A 22,454-nucleotide genomic window follows, 5' to 3' on the forward strand; every position below is an offset into this window, starting at 1 on the left:
AAAAAAAAATTGTACTAAAACTAATGCCATTTCGTTGAAAATCAAAATTAAACTTATGTCTTGTACCAAATACTTTATTTTGATATTATTCACGATACATGAAAGTTTGGCTGATTAGAAATGCATAATTTTGAAAAAAAAATTAACATTAAATAAAATTGATTTTTCAAAAATTTTTTTATCCAGTTTTCCTCCATAACTATAAGAGATACAAAAACAAATAAACCATCAAATTAAAGCTTTTTTTATGACGATTATTTTGATTATTTAAATTTTTTTGTAGCATAAAAATTAACGGAGTTATAACCAAATTAATCTGTCACTATAGTACTAGGATTGCTTATCCACAGCCCTTTGACCCTTTATTGATAAAATGTGTAGGGTTTCAGGCCCTTTTAACATACATAGACTTGTAGCCCTGAAAATTACCTTTAAAATTGTTTTTTTGCAGGATGTGATAACCTCAAAAATAATAAAGTTACATAAAAACTAACTAAAAATGAAATAGCTATGTTTTAAGGGTAGTTTTTAAAGATTTTTAAGGGTTGATTTATCAAAATATATAAATTTTCCATTATACATTTAAGATATTTATGCTGCACAAACGTAAAACATTCGAATTGAAAAAAAAAAGTATGAAAAACTGCATATATTTGGTCTTTTTTCGATAAGGGGTGGTTTTCACCCCTTAAAAACAATTTTCACACCTTGCGACCATGAAAATATTTCATTAAATTTATGGTTCATGCACTATGGAGACCAAAATGATGTAAAACATCCATTTTCATGGCCACCGCGTTCTCCTGAATTAAATACAAGTGATTATTTTATTGGGAGATATCTTAAGTATATGAAACACCGGTAAACACGAAATTAGGAAAATTTGATTGTGTTTTCCATGAATAATTACAATTTATGATAATTTTTTTTTCAGAATAGCGAACGGATATCACCGATCTATAAATCTAAATATCTCCTAAACCATAAATTTTATCGACTTGTACAAAGTGTACCTTTTTGTCAAAAAATCTATTAAAAAATTCATTTCCGCTATCTTCAGATTGTACAGATTGTCCCCGTAAAAGTTACAGATCGTTAACCATCGGGCATGATCCGCCCCTGGCCGTTTACACATTTTTTAAGATATCTTGGTACAGAAAAAAGATATCGACATGCAATTTTCGGTATTTTAATGTTAATTTAATTCATTTTCGAAAGATCCATTCGAAATTTTATGAAAAATGTCACAATATCCCAAAAAAAAAAATAAACGAAACGAAAAATTCACATTCAAACCAAGTTTACAGATATTGGCTACGCAGAACCGGACTCACAGGTATTTATAGACCTTAAGGTAGAGATTTTAACTCAACAACACTAAATCGTTTTATATACAGTCGTATTTATTTATTTATTCGATTATAAACATCTACAGATAAAAATAAAGTTTGAGATAACAAAACTAACAATATATAATGATATTATCACTAATTTCATTAGTAAATATACGACATTTCATATTTTTACTTCTTATTATTTCGATTACATCCGCGTTTATTTCGTTTGGGCTTTCCTTAGAAACGCAATTGACTTCCTTAATTTCATTCGCCTCAAATTCCCAACCTTCTTTGTTCGAATCTTTATTCGATTGTTCGAAGGTCGAATTCATTCCCGCGGAAACATTATACGTAATATCGAGCTCGAAATATCCGCTTCCGTTATCATCATCATCATCATTATCGTCGTTCGATTTATTCGAAACGGTCGAAAATCCACGTGGATCGTTGAAAAAATCTTCATCATCCGTCGGCTGGTATCCGCTACCATTTTGATTATAATCCTCGAAGGATCCGTCTCCGCTTTGGTCGACGATGTCATCTGCTCCGTAGTCTTCGGGTTTTATCATTAAGTCGAACAGCTGGTCACCGATCGCGCTTTGATACAGTCCGAAAATGAAGTAGAAAATTACCTTCATTTCAACCTACCAACAGGAATTTATCGTGAGATAATTAACTTCCAAAGGTCTGAGCCTTTATAATGGATCAAACACGGAGCAATTTGAAGCGAACCAAATTCAAATAAAAACGTTTTTGAACAAGCTGGTTGATGTTTCGAAGGTATTGATCTTGATGGATCCAATTTTGGTGCTACACGTCAAGAAAACAGAAGATAATTTACACAAAGAGCTTCCTGGTGGATTCAATCCAATGCATATGAAGAGGAAGAAACATAGAAAACAATGGAAGGATCAGAAATCTATAGGAAATAGGATAACGCGTCTAAAAGATGGTAAAACGCCGGATTTTGATCACGTACAAGCAAAATTCAAACTGCTTGATACCGAATTACGAAACCAGAAGCAATTGGTGCAAAATCTTATACGGAGGAGTTTAATAGACTATGAAAAGGCATTCGATCGAACGATTTATGCAAAAACGATGGAGATACTTAAGAAAAAAAGGGATTAATTGCAAGAGGAGTCGGTGGAGGTTGAGGATTATCAACGACGATGTCCTATAAGAGTCGGAATACCAAAGAAAATGGTTTCCTCCAGAGATTTAGTTGAGAAGAACAAAGATTCGTTAAAATTGACCTTTTCCTGGACGAATTTTGGATTAAATAGATGGAATTAATTTTATAAAAACTTACGGTAAATTTATGATGCACGTTCCAAATGACATTCAATTACTGATGCAATACGAAAAGTGTAATCGCGTAAGACGTTTCCATCAGCTTATCTTATCAAGGTATATAATTTCACTGAAAGTCTGACTAATATATCGAAATGTCAGCAATATTGAATCACTAACTTGCCCGCACACGTTCTCAATAATAATAAATCAACTTTATTTAAGCGCAATATTATATATACGATGGTATTTAAGCTCGGAGTGGTTGTAAACAGTTAGAACAAGACTTGAGGCAGTTAACCTCGAGTCAAAAAACCCAGTTATCGACCCCAAAACAACCAGAAATCGCCGAGCAGCCCGTTTTTGTAAAGTCGTAGAGAAAATACAGTTTTCTACCCGCGTGTAATTGCTATTATTTAACCGCAATCATTATACGCTAGATTGTGTTATCATTTTTTCCCATAAAACAAAATAACACACCGATTTATTCAAAATTTATTATGAATTATTTTATAAAAAAAAAGTATAATCTTATCAAAAATAACATTTGACGTTTTTAAATCCTATTTTCCTTCGCTATAATCCTCGTTGAGGACTTCGACATTTTCACTATAAAAAAATTCGGGGTAAATTGCATTCGGATCCCAAGTTGAACTATCGGAATCGGCAGTTGAACTTTCGGAGTTCGCAGTTGAATCATCGAAATCCGCAGTTGAAAAATCGGAATCCGCAGTTGAAAAATCGGAATCCGCAGTTGAAAAATCGGAATCCGCAGTTGAAAAATCGGAATCCGCAGTTGAAAAATCGGAATCCGCAGTTGAAAAATCGGAATCCGCAGTTGAATAATCGGAATCCGCAGTTGAATAATCGGAATCCGCAGTTGAAAAATCGGAATCCGCAGTTGAAAAATCGGAATCCGCAGTTGAATAATCGGAATCCGCAGTTGAATAATCGGAATCCGCAGTGGAACTATCGAAATTTTGCGTTGTTCCGCTATCTAGGGTAGTAGTTGTAGCGGTTTTTACTGTTTTTCTCAATTCTTCTACGTGCACAACTTCCTTTGAACAAATTTTATGTTTAAAACAATTTTGTCGACAGCACAAATAATATTTTGGACATTGTGTATCAGATTCGCATTTAAATGGATATGAAAAACTTTCAGGATAAATATTTGAACAAGGAAACGGCCATTTTTGGCATTTTTTCGATTCGGCGTCTAAGGAAATCGAATTGTTTTTGGAGTTAGAAGTCCAATATGGGTTTTTAATGCTTCTGAATACGCCTTTCGAGCAAACTTTGTGTTTGAAGCAATTTTGACTACAACACAAGTAATTCTTCGGACATTGTGTATCGTATTCACATTCGAATTGGTACGTTGATGATTTGGCATACGGTTCGTCACAGATGAATTTCTGTTTAGGACAACTCAGTCCCCGGGTATCAGTTTCTGAAACAATTATAGCAAATGAAACTCGCATCATTTATTTTTCGAGATATTTTTAACTAAAATAATATTAGAAAAAAATCTGTAGTCCCTCGTATACTAATAACGTAATTTTTTAATTTGTCAAACATGCCGACGTCGGGAATATTAGCCATAACGTATAGTTGCTGACGTAATCAATCACGTGTCAGAAAAGATGCAGCGTTTAGATGACATATAATCAAAGTCGAATCAAAAATATTTACGTCACTACATGTTATTCAAAAACGATGTATTTATTTAAATCTATGTGAAAAATTACGAAAATCACTCACTTTTATTTCGTCTGGTTAAATATTTAGGAGCTCGTATAATTTTGAATCCTTCCGGTAAGTTATTTAATGTAGCATAAGATAGAACTTGATTTGTATCTGCGTTGTAAATATAATACGAAGATATTCCTTGAATAATAATAATCACTAATAGTATTTTTTGAAATCCCATAACTAAAAAATGAAAAAAAAAACGTGAAAAGCATGGGTATAATACAAAGGGACAAATCTAACCTAACAAATATTTTCATATTAATCAAAAAACTAATTATTATGATTCTACTTACCTGTAAAATCAACTCTCACCTTTTTGCAACTACTGTGACTTTTACAATAATTCTGCAAATTAATATCAGTAACGTATTTTCCTTATCATTTTGGTCGTATTAAGTAAATATTGAGAGGGTAGGTTAACACTTAAATAATGATAAAATGACAACAAAAGTATTCATAACAAAACTACTCAAGGTCCCAAAAAAACGACATAATAATAAATAAACTATTGTATATTGTATTCATATTTATTCAAGTATAAGATAAAAAAAACATACTGGTTTGCCGTTACATATTTATCCCGAATATTAATTAAGACTCCCTTTATCTCATTATGAAACACTTTCAAATTAAAACTGTTCGAAATTTTCAATCAAATAGTTCGTGTTTGATTTCGTACTGTCCACTAAGTTCCACCGACATAATATGGCTTTGCCTTGGTTACTTAAACAACTATCTCTTCTACTTATATGCACTAATAACTCGCACTTTATCACATTTATCAATTTCTGTCTCTTCCTCATTAGACCATAAATAATTCCACATCCGTGAAGTTAGCCCCCTGATTATATTTTGTTTTTAAATTTCGTTAATGCTAATCGTATATTAAGTGTGAAGTTTGGCGATAAAAATGAACTTGGACGTTGAATCGGGAAGCCAACTTCAGACAATTCGTGAAATGTTAAAATAATGAAATCAAGGGGCCAACTTCACGGCGGTAAACAATCTTATAATCGACACTTCATTCAATTACTTATTGTGAGTTGCTTAATTTAGTACTTATTTATTCTGTTTTTTTTTATTGTATGAAGAAATTGTATTTGTTTAATTATCTACTAGTTGGGATGATTTATTTATCTATGGTTAACAATAATTGTCTGATTATCTGTAGTGAAGCTGTCATCGGAATATAATAAAAAGAAGAAGAATTTGAGGCTATAGTAAGCGTTTGTAGATTGATTTAGGAATAAACTTTCGTATCTTTTCTTTGTTTTCAGGTAAAATTTCACGTAATAAAGTACTTATATAGAGTTATTAATATTATTGGAACTTGATTAAAATAATGTAATTCTTAGTTTCTAAAGTAACACATTTCTTTCTTCAATTGTAAAACTATAAGAGTGGTAATCGTTGTATAAAGCAACATTTGACGTTTAGGTCTTTATATTTCTCCTAAAATATATATTTTCAAGAAAACTTCAAATATTATAATGTTTATTATATTCTTATTTACTTAGTTTATTTAGTTGACAAGTAGATTATAAGCACTTTGTTTCTATTTTTCAAGAACTTTTCTAGTGTTTTAAATAGGATTTTTCTTTCAACATAATATACTGTGATTAGAAATAAAACAACAATCAATATTTTTAAAAAATTTATTTCTTATACATACGAAATAATTCTGTACAAACCCAAACCTCGAAAGCACCTTATAAATATAAACAATAGTTTAAGCTAATAATATAATGGAGTTTTATTTAACAAAAAATACAATAAATCACAATATATTGACTAAATGTGTTGAAAAATTACAGTTACAATTTTTATTTTTTGTTCAATTTATACAGCAATTTATAGATAGATTTTAATTTTAGTAATACCTGGTATAATTTGAATATTCTACCTCTAACCATTTTACGTAAATTCTGGAAGCCGCCACTTTTCATTTGAAATTTACTTGTTACTTTATGTCTCCTTTCAATATGATTCTAAATGCTTTGAAAAAATTTTTCATAATAAAAAATAGGTTGTGTAAAGTTCTGAAAATATATCAAAAAAACATAATAAAACGTGTATAAGTAAACAATAATCACTTATTATTCAATGCGAAGTTATCATATGTGTAATAATCCTATATAGATAGTTGGTATGGTTCGAAGCACTTTATCTATACTGTGCATGCTTGCATACGCAGAACCGAGCTGGAACCTCGGAGGATAGAGAAATCTATTCCATTCTGTCTTCCTTAGTCGGAACAGCTTCAACTTATAGAAAATGTCTGCATAGAAGTATTATATATATGGAAATTATGAAAGGATCATAACATATGACTAAGACCCGATGAAATAATCGATTCACGAACAATAATGAACATGATCCGGATTAGATCATGATAAGATTGTCCCGATTTTGAACATTTTTATAGTTATAGTTGCTGACGTATCAGTCACGTGATGGAAGACCTCAGTCATTTTTTATTTCATATTTTCTGCTACTTAAAATAACGTTGTTTATCTGTACCTAAACATTTTCGGATTCAATGTAGCTTCTCTAACATTATTTTAGTTCTGTATCTGTATTTAACATTATGTAAATAGACGAACTAAATAAAGACAATATTTATATAAATACTAATTGAAATTCGCTTTATATGTTCGATAAATTAATAATATACATTAAATCAACGAAGAAAAACTTAAATAATAGCAAATGGAGGTTAATAATTTCGTATTTATTTATAAATCTAATTATACACACTGGGTTTAAAGAAGTCAATCTACATCAAAGTGGCAGTAAGTAATTTATTTTCTTGTATGTGTGTTAGTTTTTCCGGTAAGGTAGTTGTTTTATTATTTCATGATGTTAATAGAACTTCATAGATACAATTTACATTTGTTTCATACTTCAAGAATTATTTAAAACAATTTACAAAATGTACTAATTTTGTGCTTAAATTACGGGAACATTAACCTGTAATGTAATGTATGTAAGAGTTCATACGCACGACGTGTGCCTCGACAGGCCCCAGTTCTATGTAAGATTCATTATTCTTATGGACATTAAAGTTTTTTTTAATTACGAGTAATTTGTTTCATTAACCACGTACCTTAACAAGTAGGCTGCAAAACGATAACCCAGTGGCAGCATAAGTATACAAACTTAAAGTGAAATGAACTTGTTTTCATTAGATGTAAAGAGCTTTAGTTAGAATCCTTCTCATTTTCCACAAGTTTTAAGATTATATTTACCGTTTGCTTACACTGAATACATCACTGCATAGTGGAAAAAAACTAACAAATCCACTTTCTGGGAGCAAATTTTTTACTTTAAAATCGATCACAAACCATAAAAATTTAAGACAAAAGCTTTTGTTTACCACACATCGCCTCAATTGAAATGATTCATCCAAATCATTTATGTTCTTCTTCTTTTTTATATAACTGTCATAAATATAGAACCAGAACCTACCTAATAAAACTAAAAAGTCTGATATACATTAAAACCAAGTATTAGAACGAAATTAATATTTAAATTTCTAATTTTTATTGTATCTGCACGTGTCTTTTATTAGACTAATTTAATAAATAGTATATCGAGACTACGTTTGTCATTATTCTTTCCCTCTTATAAAATAGCCTTTACCTATACGATTAAGTAGTCGGTAGATAGAAAATGAATTTTAGATAAACGTCAAAATTTAATTCACACTACATTTATTGTGGTATTCCTGATTCTAATTATGCAATCTGTCACTGTCATATTATTAATCGATTTAGTTTCAATAATTACAAGATGTTTAGTTAATCGATGAAGTCCTGGTTATAATTTTATTCTAAACGTTTACCTACGAATGGCTAATTCACTCCAACAGATTCAATTTGCTGTTAGTTTTCCTCAGATGCGCCCTCCAAGGGATGATATTAGGAGTGTCTTCTTCTGACTGTTCTTCCGTTTCGTTATTTTCGTTTTCGAATTTGATGCTTTCGTCGTTATTAACATCGTCGTAACCGTTATCTTCTGTAGTTCTATCGTTTGACGTCGTGTTATTATTATCTAAATCTAGTTTTTTCGATATCCTTGATTCGTCTACTACTTTCGGAGTATACAGGGTTGATCTAAAAAGAAAAATATTTTAATTATTCACATAATTATAATTGCGATATATATTTACCGCATTTTAGATTCGGCTTCTTCTTTTTTTTGTAATAATTGCCGTTTCCATTGAGGTATGGCTCTTAATCGTTTCTCTTCGGCGTCTCTCAGCAATTTTTCTTCTAATTCTTTCCTAGCCTTTTCGGCAGCTTTTTTTGCCAGCATTTGTCGTTTCCACTCTGGTATTATATTTCCCGTGTTGTCTTTTTCTGGTACCTAAATAAAAAAATGGTTTTTTTGTTTATTTCCTCCCTTATAACCTACGCCATTTTATCGTACTAATCTTACCTATAATGGGTAGTATTCTATATTTTATGGTATTTTGAAAACAAAATTAAATTTCGGCTCCTATTTTGATTTGGGGATCTAGTGGGGTGAGAAACTTTAAAGTGATTTTAGATTTGGATACGTTCCATTTTTCTGACCAATCTATTTGGCGATTAGGATCGTTGAGGTCATCGTGAATATGTCAAAAAACGAAGATTTGTAACCTAACCTAATAAAAATTTTGTTTTGAGAGGTTATTATTTACCTCGACGCTCAAAACGTCAAAAGTTTTTCAAAAGATAAAGTCGCTTTGTTTTTGAAGCAGATCGTCTTTAAAGACAGTTTTTTTAATGAAAAGGACTGTTTCCAAAGATAAATGGTCGGTTTGAATATGAAAAGGACTGTTTTCAAAGTCAAATATCAGTTTTTTTGGAGAAAGGACTGTTTCCATATATAAATGTCGTTTTATTTTGAAAATAAAACTGTCTAAAGACGTTTTTTTATGAAAAGGACTGTTTCTAAAGATAAATGGTCGACTTGAATATGAAAAGGACGGTTTCCACAGTCAAATATCAGTTTGTTTACGAAAAGGACTGTTTTCAAAGACAAATATCAGTTTTTTTGGAGAAAGGTCTGTTTCCATACATAAATGTTTTATTTTGAAAATAAAACTGTCTAAAGACGTTTTTTTATGAAAAGGACTGTTTGTAAAGATAAATGGTAGGTTTGTTTACGAAAAGGACTGTTTTCAAAGACAAATATCAGTTTTTTTGGAGAAAGGACTGTTTCCATACATAAATGTCCTTTTATTTTGAAAATAAAACTGTCTAAAGACGTTTTTTTATGAAAAGGACTGTTCCCAAAGATAAATGGTCGACTTGAATATGAAAAGGACTGTTTTCAAAGACAAATATCAGTTTGTTTATGAAAAGGACTGTTTGTAAAGATAAATGGTCGACTTGAATATGAAAAGGACTGTTTTCAAAGACAAATATCAGTTTTTTTGGAGAAAGGACTGTTTCCATACATAAATGTCGTTTTATTTTGAAAATAAAACTGTCTAAAGACGTTTTTTTATGAAAAGGACTGTTCCCAAAGATAAATGGTCGACTTGAATATGAAAAGGACTGTTTTCAAAGACAAATATCAGTTTGTTTATGAAAAGGACTGTTTGTAAAGATAAATGGTCGACTTGAATATGAAAAGGACTGTTTTCAAAGACAAATATAAGTTTTTTTGGAGAAAGGACTGTTTCCATACATAAATGTCGTTTTATTTTGAAAATAAAACTGTCTAAAGACGTTTTTTTATGAAAAGGACTGTTCCCAAAGATAAATGGTCGACTTGAATATGAAAAGGACTGTTTTCAAAGACAAATATCATTTTTTTATGAAAAGGACTGTTTCCATAGATAAATGACGTTTTATTTTGAAAATAAAACTGTCTAAAAACGTTTTTTTATGAAAAGGACTGTTCCCAAAGATAAATGTCGTTTTATTTTGAAAAGAAAACTGTCTAAAGACGTTTTTTTATGAAAAGGACTGTTCCCAAAGATAAATGGTCGACTTGAATATGAAAAGGACTGTTTTCAAAGACAAATATCAGTTTTTTTATGAAAAGGACTGTTTCCATAGATAAATGTCGTTTTATTTTGAAAAGAAAACTGTCTAAAGACGTTTTTTTATGAAAAGGACTGTTCCCAAAGATAAATGTCGCTTGTTTTTGATAAAAAAACTGTCTAATGACAATTTTTTTATGGAATGGACTATTCACAAAGACAAATTTGGTTCCTTCATGAAAAAGATTGTTTCCAAAGTAATTGATTAATTTAATTAGCTCACCTTTTCGACAAACTTTGTGGTCGTCAATTGCTTGGTAATCTCCGAAAATATTTCCTTTTCTTTGCTCTCCTCGCATTTAGCTTTCTCGATTTTCATCTTTTTAATCCCCGTTATGTCCTTGGACATTTTCAATTCGGCGATCAGATCAGTTTTCTGCGCCAAAAACGGTTCGCTCTGAAGACATTGCAAACTCACGCTTCTCGTCGGAGCGGAAAACGTTTTAGAAGCCGCCACCTTTTCGGTCCGCCTCAATTGAACCGAATTGAGATCCTGGATGCTGATCGCCGACAGAGGTTGATTCTGCTTCTTAACCATTTCGGCATTCGCCTCCTGCGCCCAAAATTCAAATTTAACAATCTACACAAAATCTCCTTCAGACTCACCTCTCTGGGTTGCAGATCCGGCAAAGGAGGCGGAGGAGGCCCGGCGCTTCTATTCGTATCCTTCTTATCTTCGAACTTGGAACATTCGGCGTCTTCGCTTTCCGACAAGCTTCTCATCGAGCGGCTCGACGATGATCTTTTATCGCAGATGCTCTTCAAATACTCGGACGGTTTGATCAAATTGTTGGAATCGGCCGAACCCGGAAACGATGGGGGGACGAATGGCAACACCCTCTGTTTGTTCACTAGATTCGGAGCGTGTTTGTCGGCTTCGTCTCCGTCTAGACTGACGATCGTGAGATCCGAACAGGACGAATTCAAACGTCTAGCGGCTACCAGGTGGGGAGGAGGAGGGGGAGGAAGAAAACACGGTTCTTATTAATCTACTTTTACTTCTTATTCGTTCATTGATACGAAGATGTGGCGCAAAAGTTGAATTAATTGCACGTCGGCGCGGTTACCGTAACTAATAAATCGAATTTTATTCATTTTTTTTTACCTAGAAACCCAAAAATTATATTCGAAACTTGTAAAATGCAAATAGCGACGGAACCGTTCGCGTTTCGGGGGAAATTATCGACGAAAATCCGGTTCGACTGGACAAATTTCGATCCCCGGAATCGGATAAATCGCGGTTTTACTGGAAAACGTTATTTTTTCCCACGGTAAACGGGAAAACAAGATCGGACGGTTGAAATATTGACTAAATGTCCATTTTGACAAAAGATGTCGCTGTGGGGAAGCTCGGTGTTGAAATGATTTCGAAAAACCTTTCGGATGAGCCGAGACCGAGACAAATCGCCGAAAACGCTTCACAAAAGTATCATTTGGAGTCTTGAAAGATTTTGAAAAAGTTGTATCAGTGTCACTATGTATTCGGTGTTGCCATCCTAATCGCCGGATCTATCACCCAGCGATGATATTTCAAACGATTTAGGATCGTTTAGGACTTAGTTTGTTTAGTTTTTTTTTTTGGGTACGTGTCGATCGGAAATTGACTTGTTTTGAAATTAGTTTGAGTTTAATTTTGTAAAAAATGGTTTTTTTTGAATTTGATTTGGTCCTAAAATGACTTTGGTCTAATTTGATCGAGAATTGATTCTTCTAAGGTCGATAATTGATTAAAAAATCGTTTGGTGGAAATTAATTTGGTCAAATTTTATCGAAAAATTGACCATTTTGGAATTATTTTAATTTCAATTTTGCCCGGAATCGTTTGATTAGGTTTTATTGAGATTTGTTTGCTGAAAAAATTGATTTTTAAGTGAAACTTGATCGAATTTTGACTGTCAGTCTTTCTTGGGTGTATTTTTTGAAAAAAAAAATGTTTTTTTCATATGAAATTTATCCGATTATTGACTGTTTTATGTTTAATTTTATCATAAATGGTTTTTTTGAGTTTGATTTGGTCAAAAAATGACTAATTTGATCAAGAATTGATTCTTCTAAGATCGATAATTGATTAAAAAATGATTTTTCTATGCCTATTTTGGTCAAAAATGTCTTTTTCGACCATACTATGGACGAGAATTGGCGTTGTCGATGTTTTTGATATTTTTCTTGAGTCCAGTCGTCTCGAAAAATCAAACGTGATCAAATGTAAAATTTTTAATGTTTTTTGAGTTTGGTATGTTCAAAAAATGACTTGAGTCTAATCTATTCAAAAATTGTTTGTATTCAATGAATTTTCTATGCCCAAATTGGTCTAAAATGTCTTTGTTTGGTACAATATAGTCGAAAATTAGTCTTCCTGAAATTAATTAGTTCGATTTTGTCAAAAATCGCTTTTCGGTGATTACAATCGATCAAAAATGGCATTTGAAGAATAATTTTTATTGTTTCAATTGACTTTTTGTTATTTAATTTGTTTAAAAATGGTTTTTTGGGAGTAGTTTAGCCTTTCTGAATAAGTTCGAGCTTAATCGTCTAAAATTAATTTGATTAAACATTGACGTCTCTGTGTTCATTATTTTGTTTAAAAAATGGTTTTATTTGTAAAAAAATATATTTTGGCTGAAATTTTGTGAAAAATGGGCTTTTCTAAAATTAATTTTATCAAAAAGAGACTTTTTTGGGTTTGATTTTGTCTGTAAGAGACTTTTTTGAGTTTGAATTTGCCAAAAAATGACTCTGATGTAATTTAATCGAAAAATGACATTTCTGAAACTAATTTTTACAAAATTTTAGGTTATAAAATGGTTTTTCTAGACCTTATTTAGTGAAATATGTCTTTTTTGAGTTCAATTTTGTAAGAAATTGGCTTTTCTGGATTGAATTTTATCGAAAAGAGACTTTTTTGAGTATGATATTGTCAAAAAATAACTTTTTTGGGTTTGATTTTGTCAAAAAGAGACTTTTTAGGTTTGATTTTGTCAAAAAGAGACTTTTTTGATTAATTTTGTCATTAACAGACTTTTTTGAGTTTGATTTTGTCATTAAGAGACTTTTTTGAGTTTGATTTTGTCAAAAAGAAACTTTTTTGATTAATTTTGTCATTAACAGACTTTTTTTAGTTTGATTTTGTCATTAAGAGACTTTTTTGATTAATTTTGTCATTAACAGACTTTTTTGAGTTTTATTTTGTCATTAAGAGACTTTTTTGAGTTTGATTTTGTCAAAAAGAGACTTTTTTGAGTTTGATTTTGTCATTAACAGACTTTTTTGAGTTTGATTTTGTCATTAAGAGACTTTTTTGAATTTGATTTTGTCATTAACAGACTTTTTTGAGTTTGATTTTGTCAAAAAGAGACTTTTTTGATTAATTTTGTCATTAACAGACTTTTTTGAGTTTGATTTTGTCAAAAAGAGATTTTTTTGAGTTTGAATTTGCCAAAAAATGACTCTGATGTAATTTAATCGAAAAATGACATTTCTGAAACTAATTTTTACAAAATTTTAGGTTATAAAATGGTTTTTCTAGACCTTATTTAGTGAAATATGTCTTTTTTGAGTTCAATTTTGTAAGAAATTGGCTTTTCTGGATTGAATTTTATCGAAAAGAGACTTTTTTGAGTATGATATTGTCAAAAAATAACTTTTTTGGGTTTGATTTTGTCAAAAAGAGACTTTTTAGGTTTGATTTTGTCAAAAAGAGACTTTTTTGATTAATTTTGTCATTAACAGACTTTTTTGAGTTTGATTTTGTCATTAAGAGACTTTTTTGAGTTTGATTTTGTCAAAAAGAAACTTTTTTGATTAATTTTGTCATTAACAGACTTTTTTTAGTTTGATTTTGTCATTAAGAGACTTTTTTGATTAATTTTGTCATTAACAGACTTTTTTGAGTTTTATTTTGTCATTAAGAGACTTTTTTGAGTTTGATTTTGTCAAAAAGAGACTTTTTTGAGTTTGATTTTGTCAAAAAGAGACTTTTTTGAGTAATTTTGTCATTAACAGACTTTTTTGAGTTTGATTTTGTCATTAAGAGACTTTTTTGAGTTTGATTTTGTCAAAAAGAGACTTTTTTGATTAATTTTGTCATTAACAGACTTTTTTGAGTTTGATTTTGTCATTAAGAGACTTTTTTGAGTAATTTTGTCATTAACAAATTTTTTTGAGTTTGATTTTGTCAAAAAGAGACTTTTTTGAGTTTGATTTTGTCAAAAAGAGACTTTTTTGATTAATTTTGTCATTAACAGACTTTTTTGAGTTTGATTTTGTCATTAAGAGACTTTTTTGAGTTTGATTTTGTCAAAAAGAGACTTTTTTGAGTTTGATTTTGTCAAAAAGAGACTTTTTAGGTTTGATTTTGTCAAAAAGAGACTTTTTTGATTAATTTTGTCATTAACAGACTTTTTTGAGTTTGATTTTGTCATTAAGAGACTTTTTTGAGTTTGATTTTGTCATTAAGAGACTTTTTTGAGTTTGATTTTGTCAAAAAGAGACTTTTTTGAGTTTGATTTTGTCAAAAAGAGACTTTTTAGGTTTGATTTTGTCAAAAAGAGACTTTTTTGATTAATTTTGTCATTAACAGACTTTTTTGAGTTTGATTTTGTCATTAAGAGACTTTTTTGAGTTTGATTTTGTCAAAAAGAAACTTTTTTGATTAATTTTGTCATTAACAGACTTTTTTTAGTTTGATTTTCTCATTAAGAGACTTTTTTGATTAATTTTGTCATTAACAGACTTTTTTGAGTTTGATTTTGTCATTAAGAGACTTTTTTGAGTTTGATTTTGTCAAAAAGAGACTTTTTTGAGTTTGATTTTGTCAAAAAGAGACTTTTTTGAGTAATTTTGTCATTAACAGACTTTTTTGAGTTTGATTTTGTCATTAAGAGACTTTTTTGAATTTGATTTTGTCATTAACAGACTTTTTTGAGTTTGATTTTGTCAAAAAGAGACTTTTTTGATTAATTTTGTCATTAACAGACTTTTTTGAGTTTGATTTTGTCAAAAAGAGATTTTTTTGACTTTGATTTTGTCTTTAAGAGACTTTTTTGAGTTTGATTTTGTCAAAAAGAGACTTTTTTGAGTAATTTTGTCATTAACAGACTTTTTTGAGTTTGATTTTGTCATTAAGAGACTTTTTTGAGTTTGATTTTGTCAAAAAGAGACTTTTTTGATTAATTTTGTCATTAACAGACTTTTTTGAGTTTGATTTTGTCATTAAGAGACTGTTTTGAGTTTGATTTTGTCAAAAAGAAACTTTTTTGATTAATTTTGTCATTAACAGACTTTTTTGAGTTTGATTTTGTCATTAAGAGACTTTTTTGAGTAATTTTGTCATTAACAAATTTTTTTGAGTTTGATTTTGTCAAAAAGAGACTTTTTTGAGTTTGATTTTGTCAAAAAGAGTCTTTTTTGATTAATTTTGTCATTAACAGACTTTTTTGAGTTTGATTTTGTCATTAAGAGACTTTTTTGAGTTTGATTTTGTCAAAAAGAGACTTTTTTGAGTTTGATTTTGTCAAAAAGAGACTTTTTTGAGTTTGATTTTGTCAATAAGAGACTTTTTTGAGTTTGATTTTGTCAAAAAGAGACTTTTTTGAGTAATTTTGTCATTAACAGACTTTTTGAGTTTGATTTTGTCAAAAAGAGACTTTTTTGAGATTGATTTCGCCAAAAAGAGACTTTTTTTAGATTGATTTTGTCAAAAAGAGACTTTTTTGAGTTTGATTTTGTCAAAAAGAGACTTTTTTGATTAATTTTGTCATTAACAGACTTTTTTGAGTTTGATTTTGTCAAAAAGAGACTTTTTTGAGATTGATTTCGCCAAAAAGAGACTTTTTTTAGATTGATTTTGTCAATAAGAGACTTTTTTGAGTTTGATTTTGTCAAAAAGAGACTTTTTTGATTAATTTTGTCATTAACAGACTTTTTTGAGTTTGATTTTGTCAAAAAGAGACTTTTTTGAGTTTGATTTTGTCAATAAGAGACTTTTTTGAGTTTGATTTTGTCAAAAAGAGACTTTTTTGAGTAATTTTGTCATTAACAGACTTTTTTGAGTTTGATTTTGTCAAAAAGAGACTTTTTTGAGATTGATTTCGCCAAAAAGAGACTTTTTTTAGATTGATTTTGTCAAAAAGAGACTTTTTTGAGTTTGATTTTGTCAAAAAGAGACTTTTTTGATTAATTTTGTCATTAACAGACTTTTTTGAGTTTGATTTTGTCAAAAAGAGACTTTTTTGAGATTGATTTCGCCAAAAAGAGACTTTTTTTAGATTGATTTTGTCAAAAAGAGACTGTTTTGAGTTTGATTTTGTCAAAAAGAAACTTTTTTGATTAATTTTGTCATTAACAGACTTTTTTGAGTTTGATTTTGTCATTAAGAGACTTTTTTGAGTAATTTTGTCATTAACAAATTTTTTTGAGTTTGATTTTGTCAAAAAGAGACTTTTTTGAGTTTGATTTTGTCAAAAAGAGTCTTTTTTGATTAATTTTGTCATTAACAGACTTTTTTGAGTTTGATTTTGTCATTAAGAGACTTTTTTGAGTTTGATTTTGTCAAAAAGAGACTTTTTTGAGTTTGATTTTGTCAAAAAGAGACTTTTTTGAGTTTGATTTTGTCAATAAGAGACTTTTTTGAGTTTGATTTTGTCAAAAAGAGACTTTTTTGAGTAATTTTGTCATTAACAGACTTTTTGAGTTTGATTTTGTCAAAAAGAGACTTTTTTGAGATTGATTTCGCCAAAAAGAGACTTTTTTTAGATTGATTTTGTCAAAAAGAGACTTTTTTGAGTTTGATTTTGTCAAAAAGAGACTTTTTTGATTAATTTTGTCATTAACAGACTTTTTTGAGTTTGATTTTGTCAAAAAGAGACTTTTTTGAGATTGATTTCGCCAAAAAGAGACTTTTTTTAGATTGATTTTGTCAATAAGAGACTTTTTTGAGTTTGATTTTGTCAAAAAGAGACTTTTTTGATTAATTTTGTCATTAACAGACTTTTTTGAGTTTGATTTTGTCAAAAAGAGACTTTTTTGAGTTTGATTTTGTCAATAAGAGACTTTTTTGAGTTTGATTTTGTCAAAAAGAGACTTTTTTGAGTAATTTTGTCATTAACAGACTTTTTTGAGTTTGATTTTGTCAAAAAGAGACTTTTTTGAGATTGATTTCGCCAAAAAGAGACTTTTTTTAGATTGATTTTGTCAAAAAGAGACTTTTTTGAGTTTGATTTTGTCAAAAAGAGACTTTTTTGATTAATTTTGTCATTAACAGACTTTTTTGAGTTTGATTTTGTCAAAAAGAGACTTTTTTGAGATTGATTTCGCCAAAAAGAGACTTTTTTTAGATTGATTTTGTCAATAAGAGACTTTTTTGAGTTTGATTTTGTCAAAAAATAGCTCCGATGTAATTTAATCGAAAATTAACATTTCTAAAACTAATTTTGCCAAAATTTAAGGTTATAAAATGGTTTTTCTGAACTTTATTTAGTGGAAAAATCTTTCTTGTGTCCAATTTTATAAAAAATAGGCTTTCCCATGTTGAATTTTATCAAAAACACATTTTTTTTTTGATTTTTTGAGATTCTTTCTGAAATCAATTTTACCATAAATGTTTTTTTAACTAAAACATAATAGAAAAATTGATTTTTAATATTTATTCCGATCGATATCGATCACCCAGCGACGAAATTTAAACCGATTCAGAACCTTGTTGAGGTTATGTTCGAGGATTCGAATCATAAATTTGCCACAACGAACGCCCGGTGGTAAATTTGCTGGATGCGAAGAGAATCACTTTGAATAAGTTATCGTCGAATTATTTTCTAAAGCACCAATCTCACTATTTAATTATCAGACGTTGATTTATTAAAAAATACAAAACAACAAAAACTAACGAAGCGAATTCGGCGTCTTTTTTTAATATAATTATCAGATCAGTTTCGAAAGCGCTTAATCCATCATCTCATTAAAAAATTTTACTAGTACCACATAACTAACCGACCGAAAATAACATTTCATTATACGAGGCGTCTCAAAAAAAAACACAAACACTTAATAATCAATCACGATTCGGTAAATGACAGATTTTGTTAGCGTAACCTCAAAATTTGACGTAATTCCATTTGAAAAAGTCCATAGGCGTTAAATCGGGACTGTCTAAAGGCGAACTTGGTTATAACCGCCAAAATTTTGCAAATTAGGTACGAAAATATCGTCTAACCACTTTGAATTCATTCCTCGAGTGCGTCCATTAAGATAGAAATGTTAAAAAAGATCGGAAAGCAAACAATAATCCGGTCGGCGTCCTCAGATTAAGATCTACGCACGTGTGAAGCAAAAGTACACAAATAAGGATCGTCGCGAGTGACATACCAGCGTTCAACCAACAAAAAAAATTGTTTTTCATACATTTTCTAATACTTACATAGAGCTGACATACTTCTGCACATCCCCTTCAAAATATCGGACGGTTTCAAAGTCGGTTCTTCGATAATTTCGACGATTTCGGCTCCTCTCGGTTCATCTTCGGTTTCGGGGCGCGAAGCCTTCGGCGGAGGCGGTGGCGGTGGCGGCGGACGAGCTTCCAGAGGAACCGAAGTCACCCGCTTCAAGATTTTACCGTTGTCGGATTTCGTCGGAAGGGAATGTCGTTGGGCGAGTTTCGTTTTTTCCGGTTCTTCTTCGGGTATTTCTGTTTTATCTCCGTCGTTATTATTTTTGTCCGCGGCGAGTACTACGAGTCCTCCGGAATGCGAAGAAGTCAATGACGCGGATCTACTGTGCGATCCCGAATCTCTGGATCTCGATCTGGTTTTGTTTGTCTCTTTAGTTTCCTCTCTGATCGTGTAGATGTCTTCGTAGTCGTGTTCGTTGTCGCCGGATCGTTCGGAGAGATCGGACGAACTTAAATTCTCGTCCGAACCAGCGCCGCTGCTGCTGGAATGAACCTCCACTTTCACTGAAACGAACAGTAACACTGAGTGTAGTGGAAACTTGTTTTTTTCAGTGTAGGTTATTGAATAAATCGATTGAGCATTGAACGAGTTCACGATTGACCTGCGACGAACAATGCATCGACGAATCGTCGTGATGTATTAATAGGGAAATTGATAATTATATATATATATATATATACATGTACGGTGTTTTTGTTTTGAGGAATTTGTGGAAATTTGAATAATATTGTTTATGGTCGATGGTGCTAATTTGAAAGATAATTTGTAAATGTGTGAACCCCACCGGAAATTAACGCCGATACCTTATATAAAATTTTCTAATTTCGTATCGCGAGATTCTTTCGGTTACGTAATACAATGAATGGAAACATAAAAAACGTGTGCAGTAACGAACGTCAGTCAGGGTGTAATTTGATAGTTTCGTACGATTCTGTCAAACTTTTGACAACTACGAAACACGATTGTTTTTAGAAACAACGTATATTGTTCGAAATAATGAATTTTTCGATGTTTACATAAATTTTCTTAGAAAAATTGACGATTAATTGACTTTTTGTTATTAAATTTGTTGAAAAATGGTTTTTTCAGAGTGGTTTAGCCTTTCTGAAATCAGTTCGATCTTAATTTTGCCATAAATGTTATTTTTTTTTTTTTGATAAAACTTTATCGAAAAATTGCTTTTTAGTATTTATTTTTGATAGAAAATCGCCTAAAATTAATTTGGTTAAACATTGACGTTTCTGTGTTCATAATTTTGTTATAAAATGGTTTTTCCAAACTTTATTTGGTGAAAAATATCTTTTTTGAGTTCAATTTTATAAAAAATAGGCTTTCCTATGTTGAATTTTGTCAAAAAGACACTTTTTTTAATTTGATTCTGTTAAAAACTAGATATTTTGAGTTTGATTTTGTCAAAAAATGTCTGATGTAATTTAATTGAAAATTAACATTTCTAAAACTAATTTTGCCAAAATTTTAGGTTAGAAAATGGTTTTTCCAAACTTTATTTAGTGAAAAAATCTTTCTTGTGCCCAATTTTGAAAGAAATTGGCTTTTCTGGATTTAATTTTGTCAAAAAGAGACTTTTTTGAGTTTGATTTTGTCAAAAAATGGCTGTGATGTAATTTAATCGAAAATTAACATTTCTAAAACTAATTTTGCCAAAATTTTAGGTTATAAAATAGTTTTTCCAAACTTTATTTAGTGAAAAAATCTTTCTTGTGCCCAATTTTGAAAGAAATTGGCTTTTCTGGATTTAATTTTGTTAAAAAGAGACTTTTTTGAGTTTGATTTTGTCAAAAAAAGACTTTTTTGAGTTTGATTTTGTCAAAAAATGGCTGTGATGTAATTTAATCGAAAATTAACATTTCTAAAACTAATTTTGCCAAAATTTTAGGTTATAAAATAGTTTTTCCAAACTTTATTTAGTGAAAAAATCTTTCTTGTGCCCAATTTTGAAAGAAATTGGCTTTTCTGGATTTAATTTTGTTAAAAAGAGACTTTTTTGAGTTTGATTTTGTCAAAAAATGGCTGTGATGTAATTTAATCGAAAATTAACATTTCTAAAACTAATTTTGCCAAAATTTTAGGTTATAAAATAGTTTTTCCAAACTTTATTTAGTGAAAAAATCTTTCTTGTGCCCAATTTTGAAAGAAATTGGCTTTTCTGGATTTAATTTTGTTAAAAAGAGACTTTTTTGAGTTTGATTTTGTCAAAAAAAGACTTTTTTGAGTTTGATTTTGTCAAAAAATGGCTGTGATGTAATTTAATCGAAAATTAACATTTCTAAAACTAATTTTGCCAAAATTTTAGGTTATAAAATAGTTTTTCCAAACTTTATTTAGTGAAAAAATCTTTCTTGTGCCCAATTTTGAAAGAAATTGGCTTTTCTGGATTTAATTTTGTTAAAAAGAGACTTTTTTGAGTTTGATTTTGTCAAAAAATGGCTGTGATGTAATTTAATCGAAAATTAACATTTCTAAAACTAATTTTGCCAAAATTTTAGGTTATAAAATAGTTTTTCCAAACTTTATTTAGTGAAAAAATCTTTCTTGTGCCCAATTTTGAAAGAAATTGGCTTTTCTGGATTTAATTTTGTTAAAAAGAGACTTTTTTGAGTTTGATTTTGTCAAAAAAAGACTTTTTTGAGTTTGATTTTGTCAAAAAATGGCTGTGATGTAATTTAATCGAAAATTAACATTTCTAAAACTAATTTTGCCAAAATTTTAGGTTATAAAATAGTTTTTCCAAACTTTATTTAGTGAAAAAATCTTTCTTGTGCCCAATTTTGAAAGAAATTGGCTTTTCTGGATTTAATTTTGTTAAAAAGAGACTTTTTTGAGTTTGATTTTGTCAAAAAAAGACTTTTTTGAGTTTGATTTTGTCAAAAAATGGCTGTGATGTAATTTAATCGAAAATTAACATTTCTAAAACTAATTTTGCCAAAATTTTAGGTTATAAAATGGTTTTTCCAAACTTTATTTAGTGAAAAAATCTTTCTTGTGCCCAATTTTGAAAGAAATTGGCTTTTCTGGATTTAATTTTGTTAAAAAGAGACTTTTTTGAGTTTGATTTTCTCAAAAAAAGACTTTTTTGAGTTTGATTTTGTCAAAAAATGGCTGTGATGTAATTTAATCGAAAATTAACATTTCTAAAACTAATTTTGCCAAAATTTTAGGTTAGAAAATGGTTTTTCCAAACTTTATTTAGTGCAAAAATCTTTCTTGTGCCCAATTTTGAAAGAAATTGGCTTTTCTGGATTTAATTTTGTTAAAAAGAGACTTTTTTGAGTTTGATTTTGTCAAAAAATGGCTGTGATGTAATTTAATCGAAAATTAACATTTCTAAAACTAATTTTGCCAAAATTTTAGGTTATAAAATGGTTTTTCCAAACTTTATTTAGTGAAAAAATCTTTCTTGTGCCCAATTTTGAAAGAAATTGGCTTTTCTGGATTTAATTTTGTTAAAAAGAGACTTTCTTGAGTTTGATTTTGTCAAAAAAAGACTTTTTTGAGTTTGATTTTGTCAAAAAATGGCTGTGATGTAATTTAATCGAAAATTAACATTTCTAAAACTAATTTTGCCAAAATTTT

At 29.7% G+C, this 22,454-nt stretch overlaps 3 protein-coding genes across 3 annotated transcripts; all 3 read right to left on the minus strand.

Annotated features, from left to right (window-relative positions):
• Positions 1-1,382: 1,382 nt before the first annotated feature.
• On the minus strand, positions 1,383-2,728 carry LOC130452071 (uncharacterized). The gene is made up of 2 exons (XM_056791395.1): positions 2,650-2,728; positions 1,383-1,981 (listed from the first exon to the last, which is right to left on the minus strand). Exon 2 carries the CDS (start codon positions 1,973-1,975, stop codon positions 1,463-1,465), a length of 513 nt encoding a protein of 170 aa, XP_056647373.1. The 5' UTR covers positions 1,976-1,981; positions 2,650-2,728; the 3' UTR covers positions 1,383-1,462.
• A 384-nt stretch (positions 2,729-3,112) lies between these two features.
• LOC130452069 (uncharacterized) lies at positions 3,113-5,314 on the minus strand. The gene is made up of 3 exons (XM_056791393.1): positions 4,673-5,314; positions 4,389-4,559; positions 3,113-4,077 (listed from the first exon to the last, which is right to left on the minus strand). Exons 2-3 carry the CDS (start codon positions 4,555-4,557, stop codon positions 3,194-3,196), a joined length of 1,053 nt encoding a protein of 350 aa, XP_056647371.1. The 5' UTR covers positions 4,558-4,559; positions 4,673-5,314; the 3' UTR covers positions 3,113-3,193.
• Positions 5,315-5,942: 628 nt separating this feature from the next.
• On the minus strand, positions 5,943-19,381 carry LOC130452073 (espin-like; the record flags this gene model as incomplete). The annotated part of the gene is made up of 5 exons (XM_056791397.1): positions 5,943-8,494; positions 8,551-8,747; positions 10,640-10,969; positions 11,023-11,354; positions 18,830-19,381. Coding segments are annotated over 5 exons (1,667 nt in total), but the record flags the coding sequence as incomplete, so codon positions are not given.
• Positions 19,382-22,454: the final 3,073 nt, after the last annotated feature.

This window comes from Diorhabda sublineata, unplaced genomic scaffold (assembly GCF_026230105.1).
Source record: "Diorhabda sublineata isolate icDioSubl1.1 unplaced genomic scaffold, icDioSubl1.1 Dsub_131, whole genome shotgun sequence".
NCBI classification, from domain to species: Eukaryota; Metazoa; Arthropoda; class Insecta; order Coleoptera; family Chrysomelidae; genus Diorhabda; species Diorhabda sublineata.

Coding starts and splice junctions, on each gene's coding strand:
- LOC130452069 (XM_056791393.1), bottom strand. CDS start 4,557: ATGGGATTTCAAAAAATACTATTAGTGATTATTATTATTCAAGGAATA. Junction 4,078..4,388: donor TTTAACCAGACGAAATAAAA/GTGAGTGATTTT, acceptor TAATTGTTTCAG/AAACTGATACCCGGGGACTG.
- LOC130452071 (XM_056791395.1), bottom strand. CDS start 1,975: ATGAAGGTAATTTTCTACTTCATTTTCGGACTGTATCAAAGCGCGATC.